General features: G+C 40.6%; 1 protein-coding gene across 1 annotated transcript in view; it reads left to right on the top strand.

Annotated features, from left to right (window-relative positions):
• Positions 1-24,504, top strand: part of sprt (PDZ domain-containing protein sprite) — a 56,555-nt gene that overhangs the window by 9,781 nt on the left and 22,270 nt on the right. The window contains exons 3-4 of the mRNA XM_067142034.2: positions 15,198-15,401; positions 21,057-21,215. Coding sequence (XP_066998135.2) covers positions 15,198-15,401; positions 21,057-21,215 — 363 coding nt within the window. The remainder of the gene's footprint in view (positions 1-15,197; positions 15,402-21,056; positions 21,216-24,504) is intronic.

The raw sequence follows: 24,504 nt of genomic DNA, 5'->3' as shown, positions 1-24,504 counted from the left end.
GTTAAGTAGTAGGGACCAGTCTCCATTAGTCAGTTTCCACGTGGGACAACCCTTACATTTAAGCCACTACTGATGCAAGGCTATGATAGAAGCACTTTCCAGATAGGAAAGGTTAAGCCAAAACGTGACCTAAGTAGTACCTGCTATTATTTTCTATACCTGCATAGGGGCGAAGCGTCAGGGGAGACAGGGTAGACAGCGTGTACCCGTAACATTTTGTGAAAGAAATATTGTCTAGTTAATTCAATTACTTTTTAGAACATTAATTATTTCCAGATTCGTGACATTATTGTATTCCCAGCTTTTCTTATTTTCGTCTCACTTCGGCAATGCTAAGGCTCGCGTTAGTTACACAAAGCACGTACCGGTAGGCGAAAGTAGGCGCTGTCCATTCTGTGTATTTTCCCTTTGATTTTCAAAGCTTTCAGATAGAGCAACACTAACGCTATCTGTAGGTGCTGACTGTGGAACTATGACTCTCCTATAGCGTTGCCTACGCTATAATAGAAGGCCTGGACAAGCCGACACATTTCTGGGTGAACAAAGTAGTTCAGGCAATGGCCGCTTGGTTCGTGTTTATGTTCTGTTGTTCTAATGTTCTGCCTATATCCTTATATTAAAGATTCATACAATAACACGAAATAATACATTTTATTAGCATTATGCCCGGTGTGAATCAGATATAAATAGATAAAACAACTTAGAACACACTGTACTTCATAGATTTCTTTCATTTTGCACTTGTTTATCACACAAGAATAACGAATAGGGAAATAGGCCTAAATACAAGTACTCACCCGATTTTTCCCTATTTCTATAATTTCAACACTTTTCTGCTCTGAGGCTTGCTCTTGAATTTGTTTAATAAATCACAGTCATTAGTCACTTTCTTTGCATTGATATCAAGAACAGGCCTGAAAATCTTTGTGAGTATAACGTATGTGATGCGTGCTTGATCACAGTGGCGGCACCGAAAAGTCTCTAAAACTTCGGAGCGGTAAGGAATTTCAGCTTTCGGACAAGGTTACATTTTCCGAGATATCCTAACGCCCGCGTTGTAAATATTAATACACTTTTAAGAAGACGAATTTGCGTCGGCACTTTGTCGGGGAGCAGAATTCCCCTCACAGTTCTTACACCATAATCTGATTAGACAAAGTGCAAGCTACATATTCTGGAGTTATCACTAGGAGCCCGAAGAGATCCTTTTCTGCTGCCCTGTCGAGAAATAGCAAGCCTCCATTTCTCCCATTAACCTCGATCTTTAGGAAAAAGATGAACATTTATATTTGTGTATATTTCTTCGCTGTGTCAGATGTGCAGTTAGGCACGCAACAATAAACCATCTTAAACTACAGAATGGAAAGAGAAACTTGACGGTAATTGGTCCCAGAGGCTCTGAACTTCGGAGCGTGGTTGGCGACCACGGGGCCCTTAGCTGAGTCCTGGCATTTTTCCGCTTACTTTTGCCGGGCTCCTCACTTTCATCTATCCTATCTGACCTTCCTTGGTCAATTCTACTTCTTTTCCGACCCCGACGCTATTAGGTTTCCGAGGGCTAGAGAGTCTTTCATTTTGACGCCCTTCGTGGTTCTTGTCTTCTTCCTTTGGCCGATACGTTCATTTTCGAAGTGTCGTATCCCTTCTAGTTTTTCTCCCTGATAAGTGTTATATAGAGGATGATTGCCTAGTTGTGCTTCCTCTTAAAACAATAATCACCACCACCACCTTGACGGTAATTTGGAAGCACATAACAAATGTTAAATGCATCTCAGCAACCATCCATATATTGCAAATCGTGAGACCAAATACATTATAAAACGAAAAAACTCTTCATATTTCATATTAGATAAAGCCTTACTTTATAAAATGAAGTTTAATATGTTATTTCTTCTCAAAAACATGTTGCAGTAACACACGTAATCATAGAATTCACGCCAAACAACAGAACATAAACGCGAACCTAGCGGTGGAGAAGAGAAAAACTACTACCCCGCTTTTAATGCAAGAAATTGGGTGTCTGGCCAGGCCTTCTAGTATCTAGTAGGCTTTGCCTATAGCGAGATGTCTCCGCCCAGTAGACAGACTTACCAGCGTCTCTTCTTGCTCTCATTGGCTAGTAGGCCTATTTGGATTTCTCTTATAAAGGTGCTCTTATTGGCTACCATCTTAGACATGCTTTTAATGTTATTAATTTGAATTTACTTTATTATAAGACACGTCTAAAAATAAATTAATAATATTTAAATACGAAGTATAGTAAACCCACACCTAATAAATGAATGACAGCATCAAAACCCTTCAAGTAAGTGCATTTTCTTGCCCACGAATATTAGTTGCGGTATTATAACCCCAACAACTATTGGCTTCCAATCTTAATAAGCTACTCCAGAGTACGCATACGGAAAAAAATGCTTAACTTGATGCTATATATTCCGTTAAAGTAAGTTTCTAGTGAACGCGCTATGAGTGCATTCAAATTAATTAAAACGTATTTAAGGAATTGGATGACCAACCAGAGACTGTCTAACTTGGGAACTCCAGCTACAGAGAATAAATTTCTGTGGAATCTCAGCAAGACGCCTGACTTCAAGACGAGAGTAATAGATATAGGCTACAGTATTTGCCGAAATGAAGGACAGGCGGATTAAACTCATTTACAAGAATATTGTTTAAGGTGACTTGTACGAACAACTATTTATTTCTTATTTATCTTATTAAATCTAGATAACAATGAAATATATTGCTATTTTTATTCTAAAAGTATGTTGTTATTTCACAGCTCCCGCGGTCTATTTCGTCTATACTTAAAAAATAAAGCAAGTGCACGTAGGGTTATAGGTTGTTATAGGGTTTGTCTTATTTTCAGAGTCATTAATATAATACTGAATACAGATGTATGCGTCGAAAACAAAATTCCATATAATAATATGATTAAAACAGTTTAAATAAAAGAAATCTCTGTCTACCCCCTTACATAGTTCGCGCTTCGCCACTGTTGCATCCACTACTGCACACACTATCATCGTTCGAGTCGATTCATAAAAATGCCTAACCTATGACTTGGCTATGTACACACGGCGTTTCGATCCTATCGTTGAGCCAACGCTACAGTGTCTACACAACTCTAACAATAATCATGTACATGCGGCATCCCGAACCTATCGTTGAGCCAACACTATGGTATCTACACATCACTGATACTGTCGGGCGAAATCGAAAATTTAAAACAATGTCCGGATATTTAAATCTAATACACATGAAGTAAAATCCGCTACAGAAATGAACTCGAATCTGGAATAATATTAACTATGCCCATTTCCTATGATAAAGTGCGAAATCGAAATTAAATAACGGGTTTGAATAATTCAATATATCACTCATTAAAACTTAAACACATGCAGTGAAGTTCACTAAATAAAAGTAAACTCAAATTGCGTGTGATATTACGTGATATTACAGAAAACAATAATCACAACCACCATGACATTCACGGCATAGCTTAGAGTGTGAGGCTCCAAATAACCTGCAATGTCAACACTCCAAACATGGGTCATTGTAAATTCCCCAGTGAAGTAAACTCTCATCATAGACGCAGGATAAACTCTCAATCTGATAAATTCATTCTCTCGCCCGCAGTGTTTCCAATTCGCGATGATTTTCGCCTCGTAAAGATACAGATTAAAATTCAGTTTCCAATAAGCAAGCATTATCTCGACCGTGTATAAGAATGTATTTTATTCGTGAGGTTCGCTGTAACAAAATGCACTTCGCTGGTATCAAATAGAACTGTCAACTTGACATAACTGACGTTATCAACAGTCTTACGTAAAATAATAGTCGTGGGAGAACATCAGTTGTACCTAAAATGTGTCCGGCTCCATGGCTAAATGGTTAGCGTGCTGACCTTTGGTAACAGGGGTCCCGGGTTCAATTCCCGGCAGGGTCGGGAATTTTAACCGTCATTGGTTAATTTCTCTGGCACGGGGACTGGGTGTATTTTCGTATTCATAATCATTTCATCCTCATCATGACGCGTAGGTCGCCTAAGGGCGTCAAATCGAAAGACCTGCACCTGGCGAGCCGAACATGTCCTCGGACACTCCCGGCACTAAAAGCCATACGCCATTTCATTTCACCTAAAATATGCGTTACAACGCACTCACTTGGGTTTGACAAACCTAACATTTTTAAATCGCTCTGTTTAACATAATTCAGAATCGCTACAGGATGTCGCTCCTCTTATACAGCCTGTCTCGGAAATATCACACATCAACATATACACCCTGTCACAAAAAATCCTCTCCATCAAACTACAGGGCCTCAAAATTTCTTCCTAATAATTCTCATAAATATTTCATTCCTCACTGCGGTTCATAATGATCTCAAAGTAGATTCTCTAATTTTTTTCCAGACACCAGGAGGAAATTAGCATGCCGTGATTCTATCTCTCCAAATACACGGTGTCACAAAATTAAATTTTCAAATGCCAAATTTATTTCACTTCACTGGATTTCGATATCAAACTGTAAACCTCCCTCACACAACTGCTGAATGCCTTGATATTATCTCAATTTACTCCTAACGTGAATATTATTATTATTATTATTATTATTATTATTATTATTATTATTATTATTATTATTATTATTATTAGACTTTATTACACTTATAATTGTTATCTTTATCATTATCGTTATTATAACTTTTACCGGCATGAACGGATTTAACTGATTTCCATTGTAATATTTAACTTTACATTTTAAGAAGTTTAACACAGTTTAACGCCTCGCGTGGCGACATGACCGAAAATCGCACCTACAGTGTTTCCTGGAACATTCTGCCAACAGGACATACAATCATCATCGCAACACGCTTAATTCTACGCACGCCACATATACAACGCGGTGTTATGATTTACTAACTAATTTAATAGGACAAGTATTTACATTTCTAACTACAAAGACAAAATATTGAATTAGACAGACCTGTAATGTGCTGAATGATGTGACGACATTTTGTATGCATTTAGCAAGCCAGCAACCTCCGACATAGCTCCTCATAATGATAGGTGGCATTCTTCACTTAAATACTACCTTTCAATTACAATGACTCTGCATTTGCCCTGATGCAACACAAATTAATTTTATTGAGCCTGAACTAACATAATAACAGATTTCATTATGCACATAACACAAAATGGACGACACCGCTCCGTTCTCGACCAGTCAGCTGATGAAATCGTGGAAAGTTCCTACCCTCTTTGGCTGGTGTTTACCAAACGTGAATGATCGTGCGACAATGATGCTATTTCTCACAAGAAACCAACTGTTCTCCCTTGCCGATTGTCAAAGTAACCGTGTTAATAATATTTTCAAACAGCTATCTGGGACTTCGCTGTCTTCCTCGCGGAAGTTCATGAATCCTACAAGTAGCCACTATGATATTCCCACCTACCAGGATGAATGTCGTAAATAAAATGTTTTAATATCAAAGTTGTCTCTATTCCTCGTTAAGTTTATAAATTTTCTATCTCTCAAGCCAATTGGCTTTTGAGATTTACAAGTCTAGCTTCTATCACTTTAATTTTTGTAAGTCCTCTTCTTGGTGTCGACCGTCGCAGGTTCGCCCTCTCGGACCGATGATTGCTGAGTGCTTCTCTCGTTTTTAGAAGGGGTATTTTATACGCACTCTAGGGACGCGGTACATCGCTTTATCTCTGTTGTGCAATCATGCCAACTTCTAACCGGTGGACCGATTTCTCTGAGACTCACACCAGAGATTCTGCCTGTTTTCTCGATCACAGTGGTGTTCGTTGACTTCTCCTGCTTCTTTCACGGCATAATTAATTAATTTCGTGGGTGACATTCCCGCGTACCTCGACTGGGTGACCATGCCTCATGTTATTTTCACTCTGCCGACAGACAAGCGAACTCTGGGCATAATTAGATATACTTACCCCTATGAAGTCAGTTTCTTCAAATTATTCTAAAGTTCTTAATTAATTGAAGCCCCCGCACCCTCCGGAAGAATGGTCTAAGCCACATTTTTCAGCAAGTTGAGTTTTTTGCGGAATAAGGGTCTATACCATCTAAGGTTATTGCATACGAATTGTGATAGTCATGTGTTTAATAGAAATAGGTAATTTGTTTGTTATTAAACTCCTTTGCCTGGAAGAAAGGTCTATGCCACTCATTCAAGATGGATGACCGTGTGATGAATGTTTCGTCCAACGAGTTTAAAAAAACTTGAATGTGTTTGAGTCATCAGTCAATAGACTGGTTTGATGCAGCACTCTATGCCACCCTATCCTGTGTTAACCTTTTCATTTCTACGTAATTATTGCATCCTACATCTGCTCTAATCTGCTTGTCACATTCATACCTTGGTCTACCCCTACCGTTCTTACCACCTACACTTCCTTCAAAAACCAACTGAACAAGTCCTGGGTGTCTCAAGATGTGTCCTATCATTCTATCTCTTCTTCTCGTCAAATTTATCCAAATCGATCTCCTCTCACCAATTCGATTCAGTATCTCTTCATTCGTGATTCGATCAATCCATCTCACCTTCAGCATTCTTCTGTAACACCACATTTCAAAAGCTTCTATTCTCTTTCTTTCTGAGCTAGTTATCGTCCATGTTTCACTTCCATACAATGCCACGCTCCACACGAAAGTCTTCACAAACATCCTTCTAATTCCGATATCAATGTTTGAAGTGAGCAAATTTCTTTTCTTAAGAGAGCTCTTCTTGGCTTGTGCTAGTCTGCATTTTATTTCCTCCTTACTTCTGCCATCGTTAGTTATTTTACTACCCAAGTAACAATATTCATCTACTTCCTTTAAGACTTCATTTCCCAATCTAATATTTCCTACATCACCTGCCTTCGTTCGACTGCACTCCATTACTTTTGTTTTGGACTTACTTATTTTCATCTTGTACTCCTTACCCAAGAAATCATCCATACCATTCAGCAACTTCTCGAGATCTTCTGCAGTCTCAGATAAAATAACAATATCATCGGCAAATCTCAAGGTTTTGATTTCCTCTCCTTGGACTGTGATTCCCTTTCCAAATTTCTCTTTGATTTCCTTTACTGCCTGTTCTATGTAAACATTGAAATGGAGAGGGGACAAACTGCAGCCTTGCCTCACTCCTTTCTGGATTGCTGCTTCTTTTTCAAAGCCCTCGATTCTTATGACTGCAGACTGATTTTTATACAGATTGTAGATGATTCTTCGTTCTCAGTATCTAATCCCTATCATCTTCAGAATCATAAATAACTTGGTCCAGTTAACATTATCGAATGTCTTTTCTAGATCTACGAATGCCATGTACGTGGGCTTGTCCTTCTTGATTCGATCCTCTAAGATCAGACGTAAAGTCAGGATTGCATCACGTGTTCCTACATTTCTTCTGAAGCCAAATTGATCTTCTCCCAACTCAGCTTCAACTTTTTTTTCCATTCTTCTGTAAATAATACGTGTTAAAATTTTGCAGGCATGATGTACTAAACTAATGGTGCGGTAGTTTTCACACCTGTCAGCACCGGCTTTCTTGGGAATAGGTATAACAACATTCTGCCGAAAATCGGATGGGACTTCTCCTGTCTCATACATCCTGCACACTAAATGAAATAACCTTACCATGCTGGTTTCTCCTAAGGCAGTCGGTAATTCAGAAGGAATGTCATCAATTCCAGGTGCCTTGTTCCTATTGAGGTCACTCACAGCTCTGTCAAACTCTGACCTCAAAATTGGGTCTCCCATTTCATCAGCATCAACAGCCTCTACATGTTCCAGAAGCAAATTATCTACATCTTTAGCTTGATACAACTGTTGGATATGTTCCTGCCATCTTTCTGCTTTGTCTTCTTTCCCCTGAAGTGGCTTTCCATCTGAGCTATTAATATTCATACACCTAGATTTCCTTTCTCCAAAGGTTTCCTTGATTTTCCTGTATGCAGCGTCTACCTTTCCCAGGACCATACAGCCTTCGACATCTTTGCACTTCTCCTTCAGCCATTCTTCCTTAGCTATCTTGCACTTTTTAGCCACTTCATTCTTTAATCGCCTGTATTCTTTTCTGCCCTCTTCATTTCTAGCATTCTTGTATTTTCGTCGTTCATCAATCAGGTCTATTATATCCTGAGTTATCCACTGATTCTTAGTTGATCTTTTCTTCCTTCCTAACATTTCTTCAGCAGCCCTACTGACTTCATTTTTCATGACTCTCCACTCTTCTTCAGCCTTTTCATTTAGTTCTTGTGCAACATGTTCCTTGAAACAATCCCTCACACTCTTTTCTTTCAACTTGTCTAGATCCTTTTTTTTTTTCTTTCTTCAATTTCTTCAACTTCAGATGTCATTTCATGACCAACAAGTTGTGGTCAGAATCCACGTCTGCTCCTGGGAAAGTTTTGCAATCCAACACCTGGTTTCTGAATCTCTGCCTAATCATAATGAAGTCTATTTGATACCTTCCAGAGTCTCCAGGTCTCATCCACGTATAAAGCCGTCATTTGTGGTGTTTGAACGAAGTATTGCCAAGGACTAAATTATGATCAGTGCAGAATTCAACCAGCCGACTTCCTCTTTCGTTCCTTTGTCCCAATCCAAATTCTCCTACTGTACTACCTTCTCTTCTTTGGCCTACCACTGCATTCCAGTCTCCCATCATAATTAGATTCTCATCACCTTTTACATATTGTATTAAATCTTCTATCTCCTCATATATTCTTTTGATTTCTTCATCATCCGCTGAACTAGTAGTCATAAAGACCTGCACTATTGTGGTGGGCATTGGTTTGGTGTCTATCTTGACGACAATAATTCTTTCACTATGCTGGTCGTAGTAGCTTACCCGCTGCCCTATTTTCTTATTCATTATTAAACCAACTCCTGCATTTCCCCTGTTTGATTTTGTGTTGATAATTCGGTAGTCGCCTGACCAAAAATCTTGTTCTTCCTGCCAACGTACTTCACTTATACCAACTACATCTATCTTTAGCCTATCTATCTCCCTTTTCAGATTCTCTAACCTACCACAATGATTCAAACTTCTAACATTCCACATTCCGACTCGCAGAATGTCAGCGTCCATCTTCCTGATGATCGCCCCCTCTCGTGTAGTCCCCACCCGGAGATCCGAATGGGGGACTAGTTAACCTCCGGAATATTTTACCCGGGAGGAAGCCATCATCAGTACATCATTCATACAGAGAGAGCTGCATGTCCTCGGGAGGTAGTTACGGCTGTAGTTTCCCGTTGCTTTCAGCCGTGTAGCAGTATCAACACAGCTAAGCCATGTTGAGTATTATTATAAGGCCGTATCAGTCAATCATCTTGACTGCCGCCCTTGCAACTACCGAAAGGCTGCTACCCCCCTTTCGATGAACCATTCGTTAGTCTGGTCTCTCAACAGATACCCATCCGATATGGTTGCACCTGCGGCTCGGCTATCTGCATCATTGGGACACGCAAACCTCCCCACCGTGGCAAGGTCACATGGTTCGCAGAGGAGGAAAAAACTTGAATAAAACAAGAATAAAGGAAGATAAATGTGGATAATTGGAAAGATGATGAATTGAAAAAGAAAAGAAATAAGGGTGAGGCTTATGCAAAAAGGAAAGGAGTTATAAAAGAAGCAGAAAAGAGGCCACAACAGGTGAGTGGAATAAAGGTATATACACTGACTGACAGAGCATATGCAACACCAAGAAGGAGTGGTCAGAACTTTATGCCAATTGCAGGGTAGACTGACGTCACTGAGGTATGCTCATGATGTGAAATGCGCCGCTGTGCTGCGCACGTAGCGAACGATAAATGGGACACGGCGTTGGCGAATGGCCCACTTCGTACCGTGATTTCTCAGCCGACAGTCATTGTAGAACGTGTTGTCGTGTGCCACAGGACACGTGTATAGCTAAGAATGACAGGCCGCCGTCAACGGAGGCATTTCCAGCAGACAGACGACTTTACGAGGGGTATGGTGATCGGGCTGAGAAGGGCAGGTTGGTCGCTTCGTCAAATCGCAGCCGATACCCATAGGGATGTGTCCACGGTGCAGCGCCTGTGGCGAAGATGGTTGGCGCAGGGACATGTGGCACGTGCGAGGGGTCCAGGCGCAGCCCGAGTGACGTCAGCACGCGAGGATCGGCGCATCCGCCGCCAAGCGGTGGCAGCCCCACACGCCACGTCAACCGCCATTCTTCAGCATGTGCAAGACACCCTGGCTGTTCCAATATCGACCAGAACAATTTCCCGTCGATTGGTTGAAGGAGGCCTGCACTCCCGGCGTCCGCTCAGAAGACTACCATTGACTCCACAGCATAGACGTGCACGCCTGGCATGGTGCCGGGCTAGAGCGACTTGGATGAGGGAATGGCGGAACGTCGTGTTCTCCGATGAGTCACGCTTCTGTTCTGTCAGTGATAGTCACCGCAGACGAGTGTGGCGTCGGCGTGGAGAAAGGTCAAATCCGGCAGTAACTGTGGAGCGCCCTACCGCTAGACAACGCGGCATCATGGTTTGGGGCGCTATTGCGTATGATTCCACGTCACCTCTACAGGTAGTGCGTATTCAAGGCACGTTAAATGCCCACCGCTACGTGCAGCATGTGCTGCGGCCGGTGGCACTCCCGTACCTTCAGGGGCTGCCCAATGCTCTGTTTCAGCAGGATAATGCCCGCCCACACACTGCTCGCATCTCCCAACAGGCTCTACGAGGTGTACAGATGCTTCCGTGGCCAGCGTACTCTCCGGATCTCTCACCAATCGAACACGTGTGGGATCTCATTGGACGCCGTTTGCAAACTCTGCCCCAGCCTCGTACGGACGACCAACTGTGGCAAATGGTTGACAGAGAATGAAGAACCATCCCTCAGGACACCATCCGCACTCTTATTGACTCTGTACCTCGACGTGTTTCTGCATGCATCGCCGCTCGCGGTGGTCCTACATCCTACTGAGTCGATGCCGTGCGCATTGTGTAACCTGCATATCGGTTTGAAATAAGCATCAATTATTCGTCCGTGCCGTCTCTGTTTTCTCCCCAACTTTCATCCCTTTCGAACCACTCCTTCTTGGTGTTGCATTTGCTCTGTCAGTCAGTGTAATAAATAGGTTATGTTGTGCTAAGGAAGATCCTTAGAATAAGTTTGGTCATTGTTTGATACATAAGGAACCTTTCCATGTACGAGAGGTGTTCCAGAGTTCTAACTTCAAATACCTAAGTCAGCTACAGGGAATGGTGATCGAAGACCCTAAATTCAAGATTACTGAAGCAATGTGATTGAAGTTTTCTGCAGATGACCCCACATCTGTGTATATGCGAGGATCCCACATTCCCAAAAGATATGCCCTTTTTAATGGTATCAAGAACAGACTGAATCAGCCACTCCTCCTGCCTTAAATCTACGGCTCAACACTGCCCATTAAGAAAGAAAAAAAGAATTACCTACTGAAGATGTGTGACTATATGACTCAATAATTCAGAGGAATCTATAGTTAAAGCCCTGCGCGGATATAAAAAGCATTATCCGCATCCGCTCCGGACTTCCTTCATCCGCATCCATGAATGATTATCCGCAGGTATTGTAAATACTTAACTACAATATGTTCCACCCAAGGTATTGAAACGGATAGATCTGTTTACATAATACAACAGGCCAGATACCTGACACCAGACCCCCCACAATCACAGGTTTAGGAGGGTTTTCTCTTGCGACAACTACCGGCGTATTGACCTTTGTTCCTTCTTTCCATTAATTGCGGGCAGGAGCCAGTTAGGCTACGTTCAGAATTATAGCTTTATGGGCTCAATGTTCTTTTTTGTACATCACTATTCTTCCATACCACTGACAAGGGTCGCATAATCACAAGGAAAAATAAGAGTATAAAACCAAACCACACCACGGCGCAACAGCCCCGAAGGGCCATAGCCTACCAAGCGACCGCTGCTCAGCCCGAAGGCCTAGAGATTACAAGGTGTCGTGTGGTCAGCACGACGGATCCTCTCGGTTGTTATTCTTAGCTTTATAGACCGGGGCCGCTATCTCACCGTCAGATAGCTCCTCAATTGTAATCACGTATGCTGAGTGAACCTCAAACCAGCCCTCAGATGCAGCTAAAAATCCTTGACCTGGCCAGGAATCGAACCCAGGTCCTCCAGGTAAGAGGCAGGCACGCTACCCCTACACCACGAGTCCGGCAAAAATAAGAGTATACCTGAGTGAAAATTAATAAACTTAATTATTTAGAAATTATCAGCAAAATTATCCACACTGTCATTCAGTTTCTATCCACCAAGACCCTAACTTTGCAGATATCTGCATCTGTGCAGGGCTCTATCTATAGTGATTTGAAGTGATTCATTTGACAATAAGTAAAACTATCAAACAGTGAAAATGTGGTTTAGACCCTTATTCCATGATTTCAAAGTAAGATACCTCAATAAGGTTAATTTGTGATAATTTGATTTCCAAGTGTTCTTTAAGTAATCTGTTTTATTCCAAAATATATATTTTTCATTGTCTCATTATTCAACAGTTTTTTTTTTCTGTTTCCTGAACATTTTCGTTTTGTGGCATAGACGCTTATTCTGGGGGGGGGGGGACCTTCAATTACTTCCTCGCTAATGATAGTGCCAAAATCTCTCCCAATAGCGATTATTAGCCAAAATTTTATTATTAATTTCCCGAGGTCTTCTGCAATGTTCTGATCTCGCTCAATGTTTTACTTCCTGCTGTGAGTAACAAGCAATGGACATCCAGCTAGCTATTTTACAAAGATGGATGCACATTTTTCCCCTCTCACAGCTGGCCCTACGTAGCCGTGCAGCAGTTCAATCAATCAATCAAATCAAATGTAGAATTATGGGCTCAGTATCACATCTCGCATCTAATTTTATCTTTAGGGATTTTTGCCCATCCAAATTTCAAACTCTTAAAGAACTCCGCTTTATATGTATGTAATCCCGTCTTTACACATGTGTCCAGCAGCTCCCATATGTGTTCTACTGGATTTAAATCCAGACTTTGACTTAGCCAAGACAAAACCTTTATCTTCTCCTTTTGCACATTATCTTTTACACATTTACATCAATATTTTTTATCATTATCATGTTGCAAACACCACTGTCGAGGCGTATCCTTTCTGGCATATGGTAGCATATATCATATATTTGTCCAAAATATCCTTTTAGTCAAGACACTTCATTACACCATTGATGTGCAATAATGTACCTATGCCCTTAGAGGAGAAGCCTCTGCAGACTGACATTCCCATCTCCATGTTTTATATTAGGAACCTAGTAGCGTGGATAGTATCTTTTATCTCTAGGGCGATGAACATATTGAATACCATCAGAAAATGACACATATTAAATTTGCTTTCATTGCACCGTAATACCCTAGACCATTGCTGTGTCTAGTTACAGTGCTCTTTTTTTTTTTTTTTTTTTTGCTAGGGGCTTTACGTCGCACCGACACAGATAGGTCTTATGGCGACGATGAGATAGGAAAGGCCTAGGAGTTGGAAGGAAGTGGCCGTGGCCTTAATTAAGGTACAGCCCCAGCATTTGCCTGGTGTGAAAATGGGAAACCACGGAAAACCATCTTCAGGGCTGCCGATAGTGGGATTCGAAACTACTACCTCCCAGATGCAAGCTCACAGCCACGCGCCTCTACACGCACGGCCAACTCACCCGGTACAGTGCCCTTTTGAAAAGGCAAGTCTCTTCTTTCTGTTGCCTGCACTTATGAAGTGTTTCTTGCAAAGATGGTGAGCTAACAAAACCTGATCTTTTAACCTACATTTTACAGTAGGTACATGGACATCTATTCCGTAATTCTATGTCAAGTTAGCGATGAAATATCAAGCTGTCTTTCTATGGTCTGTTGCTGATTGCCTTTTAAATAGCCTATCTATTCTCTTGTTTCTTGAAGCTGACCTTGTTGTGGTTTATTGTGCACAAGAACACATATACTGTGTAGAGTTTTTTCCAGACAGTTACCAGTAGTCTTTACATGTTAAACGTAAGAGCAACCTCTGCCTGAGATCTACCCTCCTGCAAGACACAAATTACAGTCTCCTTAAACTCTATGGAGTACTCTTTATACTTAGGAGGTGACATTGGAGTAGTTAATGACTTTTAATTACCTTGCAACATACAGAAATTCACAACTGAGAATGAAATATCTAAAAAGTTATTGTCAAAAGACTTTTGAACATTCACTGCTATGTTAATGCCCATTAGAAAACATTTACTGTACCTAGACTTGTTGACTCTGCTGCACTGCCACTTACCCCTACACTCTTACACACTACAGTTGGATCATCTATGTTTGTGCTGCCATTGTTTAGAGGTCGGACAATGTCAAAAGACTTATGAGTGCTACTCTAAAAGAACTCCTGCAGGAAAAATGTAGTTAGTGGGATGTAAAACCAATAGCATGAGAAATGGTTCTTGAATGTGCCCATAAATCTATTGATATGAGTCTTTTATCTGCCAAACTTGAATTCAATCCCATACCTTGAACATACAAGGTGGCCATATAACTAACTGTGAGAGTCTGTCAGCAAGTAATATTACCAAACCCAGAAAAGAAATGGAGCTGAAGTTCAAACAGATCACAGAACAAGCTTCTTAAAAGCTAGAACGGATGGTGTTATGGATCAAGGATCACTCTCTACCATCATCATCATCATCAAGGCCTGATCAATCTTCTCTTGGAGTAAATACCTCCTCCCTTGTCTTCCAGGTTCTTCCGTCTTTATCATTTGTCATCCACCATGGTAGCACCTAGAAAATGAAGAATAGTCATTTTTCCTGGAAAATGGTAAACAACAGCCAAATGAGCATCAATTCTAAGTGAAATTCTTCACCTGGTCTCATTCAGGTGTTATAGTGTAACTTATATGACTCCTGGGTATTACCCGTTGCACATTCATGGTTTGGGACGGATAAATATGAGCTTGCATTTGGGGGAGGGTAGGTTTGAACCCCATTGTTGGCAGCCCTGAAAATGGTTTTCCATGATTTTCCATTCTCAAGGCCATGGACGCTTCCTTCCCAGCCCTAGCTCTTTCCTATCCCATCGTCACCAAAGATCTAACTAAGCCAGTGCAACATTTAAACACTAGCCTTTGCACATTACTGTTGCTATACTGAATTTATATGTGGTGCATATTGCAGCTTGAAAGGTCAGCTCAGTACCTCCCTCAGCCTGAGTCGGCTTTCTGGATCTTACTTAAGGCAGCAGCATCCTTCTCAACCCCTCAACGAACAAGAACGACGAGCAGCTGAGGAGAGACTGGAGAGGCTTCGTCAGGATATGGATAACAAGAGACTGGCTATCAAGAACCTTAAGATGGCACTGGAACGTCTTGACATAACTGAGTGAGTATCATGTACCATATCATCTTTGTAAGAATCATAAAGAATATACCTATTATTCATACATGATACAATTGAGTCCCACTTTTATATTACTTACCGGGCGAGTTGGCCGTGCGCGTAGAGGCGCGCGGCTGTGAGCTTGCATCCGGGAGATAGTAGGTTCGAATCCCACTATCAGCAGCCCTGAAGATGGTTTTCCGTGGTTTCCCATTTTCACACCAGGCAAATGCTGGGGCTGTACCTTAATTAAGGCCACGGCCGCTTCCTTCCAACTCCTAGGCCTTTCCCATCCCATCGTCGCCATAAGACCTATCTGTGTCGGTGCGACGTAAAGCCGCTAGCAAAATTTATATTACTCACATGTACTGGGTACAGCGTGTTATCTTTCCCTGACATTGGTTCCATGTCCTTTGTGGACAATCTGTTAATATGTGACTATACTGAACAGGAAGTGCACGAAAGGTTCAACAACTGGAATAATATGTTTAAACAATTTTACCTCAAAATTAGTCACTCTAAAATGGATGTGCTGTCTATCTGTTCACAAAACACACAAATTAACATCACCTTAGATGAAAGAATACTTGAGAGAGTAAGCCATTAGCAGTATCTAGGCAGCATGGTAATGGATGAAATTACAAATAGAGTACAAGTAGGAAGACACATATATAACCCACTCAGAAAATTCCTCTGGGATAAGCAAGCATCATTAAAATACAAATGGTACTCTACAAAAGTTTTTTAAATATTACAGTAAACTCCCAGTTAATTGTTTGCAGTTTTTCATACAACCTGAATAATAATAATAATAATAATAATAATAATTGTTACTTTGGTTTGGTGGAAGAGCAGAGGTGAAAGAAGGTGCCAGAGTGAATGGGTCTAACTACTTTGTCAAGAAAGAATTTAAACTGAAATGGAAGGTTATATTTTTGAAAATTAACAAATTAACAAATTCTCACTTAGTGAGATAACAATGGATAACAAGAACAAGACTTAAAAAAATCCAAGATTTCAAATCTTTAACACACTTGGGCTACAAGCCCTTAGTTTTACAATTTCTGTTCTTTCAGATCAAACCTTACAGAGGAGCATAAATTTACAAAAGGCAGAAATCCCCTAATACCTGGAGCACTTGCTCCCTAATTTACAATATCAAGCCTCCTAGAGGCACTTTTCCAAAACTTGAAAAGAGCTGACACGCTCTCAGTTTTTTCAAGCCTATTTAAGGCAATATCAGACATTACAATGCTTGCCATCAAGGCACAATTCACAAAAATGAAACAGGGGTATCTCGTACCCAACCTACAGGGCCTTTGTGTAAAAGAAATAACAGTTAAATAAATGGCCCAAACAAAAAATTAAAGGAGGCAAATGTTTGCACTCCTCTATGTAGCTTCTTAAAACCTAAAAGGCATTAGGCCGATAAAACAGGGGCTATTCCCAAACCATGGAGGTGACCCGTATAAGAAGGAAATTTTAAAACATTAAGGAAAAGAAGAAAATCAGTTACCAAAATGTAGTCACCTCAAACCAAAATGAAGGGGAGCTCGAGAGGGTAAATCACTCTCTATCCCCGAATTACAGTTACAGATTTTACAAAGATTTTACATAGACCAGCAGAAAATTTCATGTTAAGAAAAGTAGGTTACATTGTAAAGGTTTCGGACCTTTCCCACAGGTTAAACTGCTGAGCTAGCAAGAAATAAGGATGTTAAATGGCCATTACCTTGCTGAAGACCTGCTGCCTGATGAAAGAGGCGCCTCCCACCTCCTACTTCACGTCCACACACTTAGTTAGATGTTGAACAAGTGGCCCCGAGACGTGAAAATCAGCAGTTTATAAACCCTCGGGGAAAGTTCGAGACCTTTCATGAATAAAACAGCCACACCCTCTTACTTTTATTGGTTAGCTAAAGTTACACACCAAAACGAAGAAGAAGCCTGTGATAGGCTGAAAATTAATCACAGAAATTCTGGATTGTCTGAATTCAAAACTGGCGGAAGGAAAAGACAAATATTGCCAACCACAAAAGAATGAACGAAATTTAGTAAAGGGAAAACTTATGAGCACAAAATTTCTTCAAAAAAGTTCCTTCACTTCGCACCAGGGAGCATGATCATAGTTTTTCGCAGAGACATCTATGAGAGAATGTCCACACTTCTTAATCAATAAAAAACAAAAACAGGTAGAATTTCACACAGTTCAGGAAACTTCACCATAAAAAAAAGTTACGGTAGTGACATCTTCTTAGAAAATTTATAAGTTGGTCCAGTTTCAAGTTCATAGTTTCTCCTGCACAGGAGTTCTTTAAGGTGCAAGATTTAAAAGTGCGGCATAGGGGTGTACCTCCCGGTACAATAATAATAATAATAATAATAATAATAATAATAATAATAATAATAATAATAATAATAATAATAATAATAATAATAATAATAATAATAATGTGTTGTTGCTTGAGTCATCAGTCTATAGACTGCTTTGATGCAGCACTCCATGCCACCCTACCCTGTGCTAACCTTTTCATTTCCACGTAACTATTGCATCCTCCATCTGCTCTAATCTGCTTGTCATTTTCATACCTTGGTCTACCCCTACCGTACTTACCACCTACACTTCCTTCAAAAACCAACTGAACAAGTCCTGGGTGTCTTAAGATGTGCCCTATCATTCTATCTCTTCTTCTTGTCAAATTTAGCCAAATCAATCTCCTCTCGCCAATTCGATTCAGTCTCTCTTCATTCGTGATTCGATCAATCCATCTCACCTTCAGCATTCCTCTATTCTTTTTCTTTCTGAGCTAGTTATCGTCCATGTTTCACTTCCATACAATGCCATGCTCCACGCGAAGGTCTTCAAAAACATCTTTCTAATTCCTATATCAATGTTTGAAGTGAGCAATTTTCTTTTCTTACTTCTTCCTTACTTCTGCCATCGTTAGTTATTTTACTACCCAAGTAACAATATTCATCTACTTCCTTTAAGAATTCATTTCCTAATTTAATATTTCCTGCATCACCTACGTTTGTTCGACTGCACTCCATTACGTTTGTTTTAGACTTATTTATTTTCATCTTGTACTCCTTACCCAAGACTTCGTCCATACCATTCAGCTGCTTCTAGAGATCTTCTGCAATCTCAGATAAAATAACAATATCATTGGCAAATCTCAAGGTTTTGATTTCCTCTCCTTGGATTGTGATTCCCTTTCCAAATTCCTTTTCGATTTCCTTCACTGCCTGTTCTATCTAAACATTGAAAAGGAGGGGGGACAAACTGCAGCCTTGCCTCACTCCTTTCTGGATTGCTGCTTCTTTTTCAAAGCCCTTGATTCTTATCACTGCAGATTGATTTTTTATACAGATTGTAGATAATTCTTCGTGCTCGGTATCTGATCCCAATCACCTTCAGAATCTTAAATAGCTTGGTCCAATCAGCATCATCAAATGCCTTTTCTAAATCTATGAATGTCATGTATGTGGGCTTGTCCTTCTTGATTCGATCCTCTAAGATCAAACGTAAAGTCAGGATTTCTTCACATGTTCTTACATTTCTTTTGAAGCCAAATTTATCTTCTCCCAACTCAGCTTCAACTTGTTTTTCCATTCTTCTGTAAATAATACGTGTTAAAATAATAATAATAATAATAACAATAATGTTATTGGCTTATGTTCTACTAACAACTTTTATGGTTTTTGGAGACGCCGAGGTGTCAGAATTTAGTCCCGGGGGAGTTCTTTTACGTGCCAGTAAATCTACCAGCATAAGGCTGACGTATTTGGACACCTTCAAATACCACCGGACTGTGTCAGGATCAAACCTGCCAAGTTGGGGTCAGAAAGCCAGCGCCTCAACCGTATGAGCCACTCAGCCCGGTACCTGAGCAACAAATGCAATATAGTGACAAATATTTTTTTTTTTTTTTTTTTTTTTACTAAGGCCAGTATTATGCTGTGAAAGAACTTGGATAATTTGGATAGAAGAAATTTGATAATCCTTCATAAAAGACCTTGGACGAAAACTATCTTTGATCATTTGTGAATGAGTTTCTCTATGTTGCTATATTTGATCAAAGACTTAGTAACATAGGTAAAAGATGCCGGAGTTGAATCCTGGTAAAAATGATAGAAAAGCTGGAGTGCCACTGCTATGAAACTCCTTACTGCATAAACAAAATAAATAAGTTTCTGTATAGAGCGAAGTCCACAAGCTATAAAAGCAAGAAATTGTAATTAAGAAAATACATCAAGATAGTGAATGAAATCAAATGAAATGAAATCAAATATGTCAGGAATTAAGGCAAGGATGTAAAGAAAAAAAGTAAATTTTCTCAGATCCCCCAAAACTTGGCAGAAAATACTGTACAAGGGAATACAAACATGAAGATAAATACACTTGCTCATTCTTGATTATTTATCTTTACAAGTGTCCGACTTGTTGGCTGAACGGTCAGTGTACTGGCCTTCGGTTCAGAGGACCCCAGGTTTGATTCCCGGCTGGGTCAGGGATTTTAACCTTAATTGGTTAATATTCCAACGGCAAGGGGGCTGGGTTTATGTGTAAGACACATTCTCATCACGATGCGCAGGTCATCTACGGGAGTCAAGTAGAAAGACCTGCACCTGGCAAGCCGAACCCTTCCTGGGATATCCCGGCACTAAAAGCCATATGACATTTCTTTATTTATTTTTTTTTTTTCATCTTTATAAGTCTCTAGCCAGGTCCTTGGCTGAATGGTCAGCATCACAGCCTTCAGTTCAGAAAGTCCTGGGTGATATTCCTGGTCAGGTTGGAGACTATAATTGCATCTGGTAAATTCCACAGATGTGGGAACTGGGTGTTTGTGTTCATCCCAACACACTCCTCTTCGTTCCCTTGTTGAGTTTATAATGATTTTGAACACTGCAACAACAGTTTTCTCCTCACTATCATTATTGCTACCTCACCTGAAAGTGCTTGTATGGCACTCCCAAAGTCAGAGGGGACCGCAGGCATGAGAGCTTTACAAGGGAGGCACAAACAACTAATTCACAGTCAGAAAAAAGAGCATGTGATGTGATTTTTTCTAACACTTCAAATACGGAGTACCTCAGCCAGAATCGAATCCATGATCCAATATATATTTATTTATTTATTTTATTTTATTTTATTTTATTTTATTTTATTTTATTTATAAGCCAGCACTTTTCAATTTAATCAGCAGCTTAATATTGACACTTTGTTGATGTAAAATTATTTTTATATATCTCTTTTTACATTCTTGTTTCAGCCACACATCCTAGCTTTTATTAAAATAACTTTATGTACTATTGCAAATTTTGAAATCCTCATACTTATTCTACATTATTCTCAAGTATAAAGGTTTCTAAGAGAAAAGAAACTGTAATAAAAATGCATAGGGTGGTGGCCAACTACGAGCTTTGAAGAGCTGGAAATATTTGAGAACCACTGCATTACAGAATACATGTGACCTATATCTTGACTTTCACAACATTTGTTGTATCTGGATTAATTGCTAATGCCTACACTTGTTAAAACATTCTCCCCCACGGGCATGGTCAGCACTTGATAAGTTAACATATTGTCTACTCTTTAACGTTGTAAGGTTGATTGCTCTGTATTATTTAGCCTATGGTATGTTTTGTTCACAGTAATATTGATGTTCGGATACAGCAGGCAGAATTAGAGTATCAGCTTGGACGTGAAGAGCTAAACCTACTGACATTGCTTGAAGAAAGTAGGAATTTACAAATGTGCTTGGAAGATGCAGAGCAGAATCGGTCCAGAAATGATGCAGCCACTATCTACAGGTCAGTATGTGAATTCAGTATCACCAAGTGTCTGAAAGATGCTCTTGTTGAACAACTATGGCCATTGTGTTTCTTCCATCCCTTGAGCCTATATCACCAATTTGTAGTCTTCACCTATGTTATGTGCTGCAGAACCTGTTTCTTACAAGCAAGCAAAATCTACCATACTCGTTTCTAAAAATGTAAAATTTCATGTATGGCAGAAGATGGACTTGAGGCAGTCTGCTAATCTCCCATTCAACAGGGTCTGAGTGGTTCAGACATATAGAACTCAGTAATTTGGGTGGCCTAAAGTAACAGGTGCTTTGGAGAAGTAGATTTTCAATCCAAACTTCTAATGTGTCAGTAATCTCTATGTATCTGTGCAATGGGTTGCTCTACACTGGTCGTTGCCATAAGACCTATGTGTGTTGGCACGATATAAAGCAAAAAAAATTCTACACTGGCAGAAACAAAATATCCAAACACCATGAAATAAAGAATATAGAATACAGAAATTTTGGCAATACATTTGTCGAGGTAACATATTTAATTGATTAAAGGTACAAGACTACAGGTTAATATCCACACAAGAAAAGCCATTGCAAATGTGCCATGCTGGTCCATTAATAACTGGTGTAACCGCCTGAATGTTGAATGCAGGCATACAAACATGCATGTATTGTATCGCACAGACGCTGGATGTCAGCTTGTGGGATGGATTTCCATGCCTGTGGCACTTGGTTGGTCAATACAGGGACGGTTAATGCCGGTTGTGGATGACGCTGGAGTTGTCGCCCAATGATGTCCCATATATGCTTGATTGGGGACAGATTGGAGGATCGAGCAGCCCAAGGCAACATGTTGACACTTTGTAGAGCACGTTGGGTTACAACAGTGGCATGGGGGCGTGCATTATCCTGTTGGAAAACACCCCCAGGAATGCTGTTCATGAATGACAGCTCAACAGGTCGAGTCACCAGACGGACGTACACATTTGCAGTCAGGGTGCACAGGATAATCACGAGAGTGCTACTGCTGTCATAGGAAATTGCTTCCCAGACCAGAACTCCTGGTGTAGGTCCAGACAGGTGGAATGCAGGTCGCTCACCTGGCCTCCTTCTAACCAAAACATGGCCATCACTGGCACCAAGGCAGAACCGGCTTTCATCAACGGACCTCCACTCCATCCTCCAATGAGCTCTCGCTTGACACCACTGAAGTCACAGACGTTGATGGTTTGGAGTAAGTGGATTGCATGCCACAGGGCGCCTGGCTCGGAGATGTACTTCAAGTAACCGAATTCGAACAGTTCGTTGCATAACTGTGGTGCCAACAACCGCTCGAATTGCTGCTGCAGACGCAGTCCGCTGTGCCAGAGCCATACGGTAAATCCGGCGGTCCTCCCTCTCGGTGGTGTCACGGGGTCGTCCAGAGCCCGGTCTTCTTGCGAGCGTACCTTTTCATGACCACTCCTGCCAGCATGCATGCACAGTGGAAACATTCCTGCCAAGTCGTTCTGTAATAGCACTGAAGGAGAATCGACCTTCATGTGGCCCTGTTATATGCCTCGTTCAAGCGCAGTGAGCTGTTGATACTGGCTTCATCATCATTGTAAAGGCATTCTTGACTCACTCATAGTCACTCTGTCCAATCTCACAGGTAACTAACGCTCGCGCATAGTACATACTGCCCATATTTAAAGCACATCTGATGGGCAATGTCATGGGGCCGCTACTAGCGCCACGCTAATGCGATTTGTGGGAAATTTGAATCAATGTCATCTTTCAGATATATAAACATGCCTACCAACATTCGTTAATCTAGCAAAACCCCTTGGTGTTTTGATATTTTTTTTCTGCCAGTGTATTCTAAAGGAGAAAGCCTCCAATAATGGAATGAAGAAAAATTAAAATAGACAGTGCAATTCCATTATTGTGCAGTGGCATTTTATTTATAAACATGTTTAAATTAACCACCATACTGTTCCACAGATAGCACTCTTTCGTACACCCTCGACAGCATGAGGGTTGAGAAACTTTCACTTACAGTCCCAATCCTATTATAAGGTAATGTCGTGTAAATAATGTCATGCATATAGCCCCACAAAATGAAACCTGTTTCTTCAAATTTCCCCATATACTAACAGCATATCCACCAACTTGTCATTACTATAACATAGCATGCAACCAGAGTGTTTATTAATGTTCTACTGTGAACAAAGTCATCTCTACTAATAACTCTCCCCTTGTGCACAATTCTTGAATCCTCATCTAGTGAGTATTAGAAAGACTCAACTCATTTGCTTCTAATTTGCCTTTAGTAGTAGAAGACCGTTCCTCTGCACAATAAAGCACAGATCTTGCTGAGACATCAGGAGTATGGACAGAAAATCTGCTTCTCCAAAGCAACCGTTACTTTAGGCCACCCAACTTACCAAACTGTATGTATCTGAAGCACCTGGTATCCTGATGAATTGCAGAATGGTAAACTTCCTTGTATCCATCTTCTGTCATACATGAAATTCAAATTACACCTGAATAAGAATATAAATATTGCCACTAAACACTGGCGTAGCCAACAAGGGGGTGTCCAAGGGGGGCCGCTAGAACTAGAACAAGAACAAGGATCAGCCGTAGTTTTACGTATGGTACGGACAACTTAAAAACTTACACCAAAATGTTCAATTAACGTAGCGACAAAAAAATCTACTAGCAAGGCTCAGTAGGGCCATACATAATTCTCCATATTTGTACCGCTTGAATGAAAGGAAAACACTTAGGATTGTGATGTGCAGGGATATTTCCCTGTAGAGGCCTCAGTATTGGGGCTATAACCGCGTGTTGACAAGAGATGTCAAGAGATGAGGAAAAGGGCAATTAGCAAGGGATTACTCAGTAGGGGGCCGGAACGTGACCACCGAGATAATGGGGGCCACGGCCAGAAACAGTTGCAAGCTTACAACATCATGTCAGCTTTTGCACATCGGTTAAAGGAAACAACCATATCCTAGGGATCCTGGGGTTGTACCGTGGCTGAGAGATGTGCTGAGCTTAAGTTGCAGCATTGGGAAGACTGTGACAGGATTGTGAGCTGCATGTTAGTTCCTCATTTTGTGCCATATAACTAACATTTTTTGAAGATGGACCATTTTGTCAAAAAGAAACCAAAACTATGTGCATCCTCGGTAAGTTATGAAAAATGGGTTCTTTATTCGCGGATGCGTGCCTAAGTTCTATAGGTAGGCCTATATATTTTGTCAAATGCCCGGGGACTGATTGGAACCTCAAATGGCACCATCAAAAGTGTC

Source organism: Anabrus simplex, chromosome 2 (genome assembly GCF_040414725.1).
Source record: "Anabrus simplex isolate iqAnaSimp1 chromosome 2, ASM4041472v1, whole genome shotgun sequence".
NCBI classification, from domain to species: domain Eukaryota; kingdom Metazoa; phylum Arthropoda; class Insecta; order Orthoptera; family Tettigoniidae; genus Anabrus; species Anabrus simplex.
Note: the sequence above shows the minus strand (reverse complement) of the source record. Positions and strands in the feature narration are given on the sequence as shown.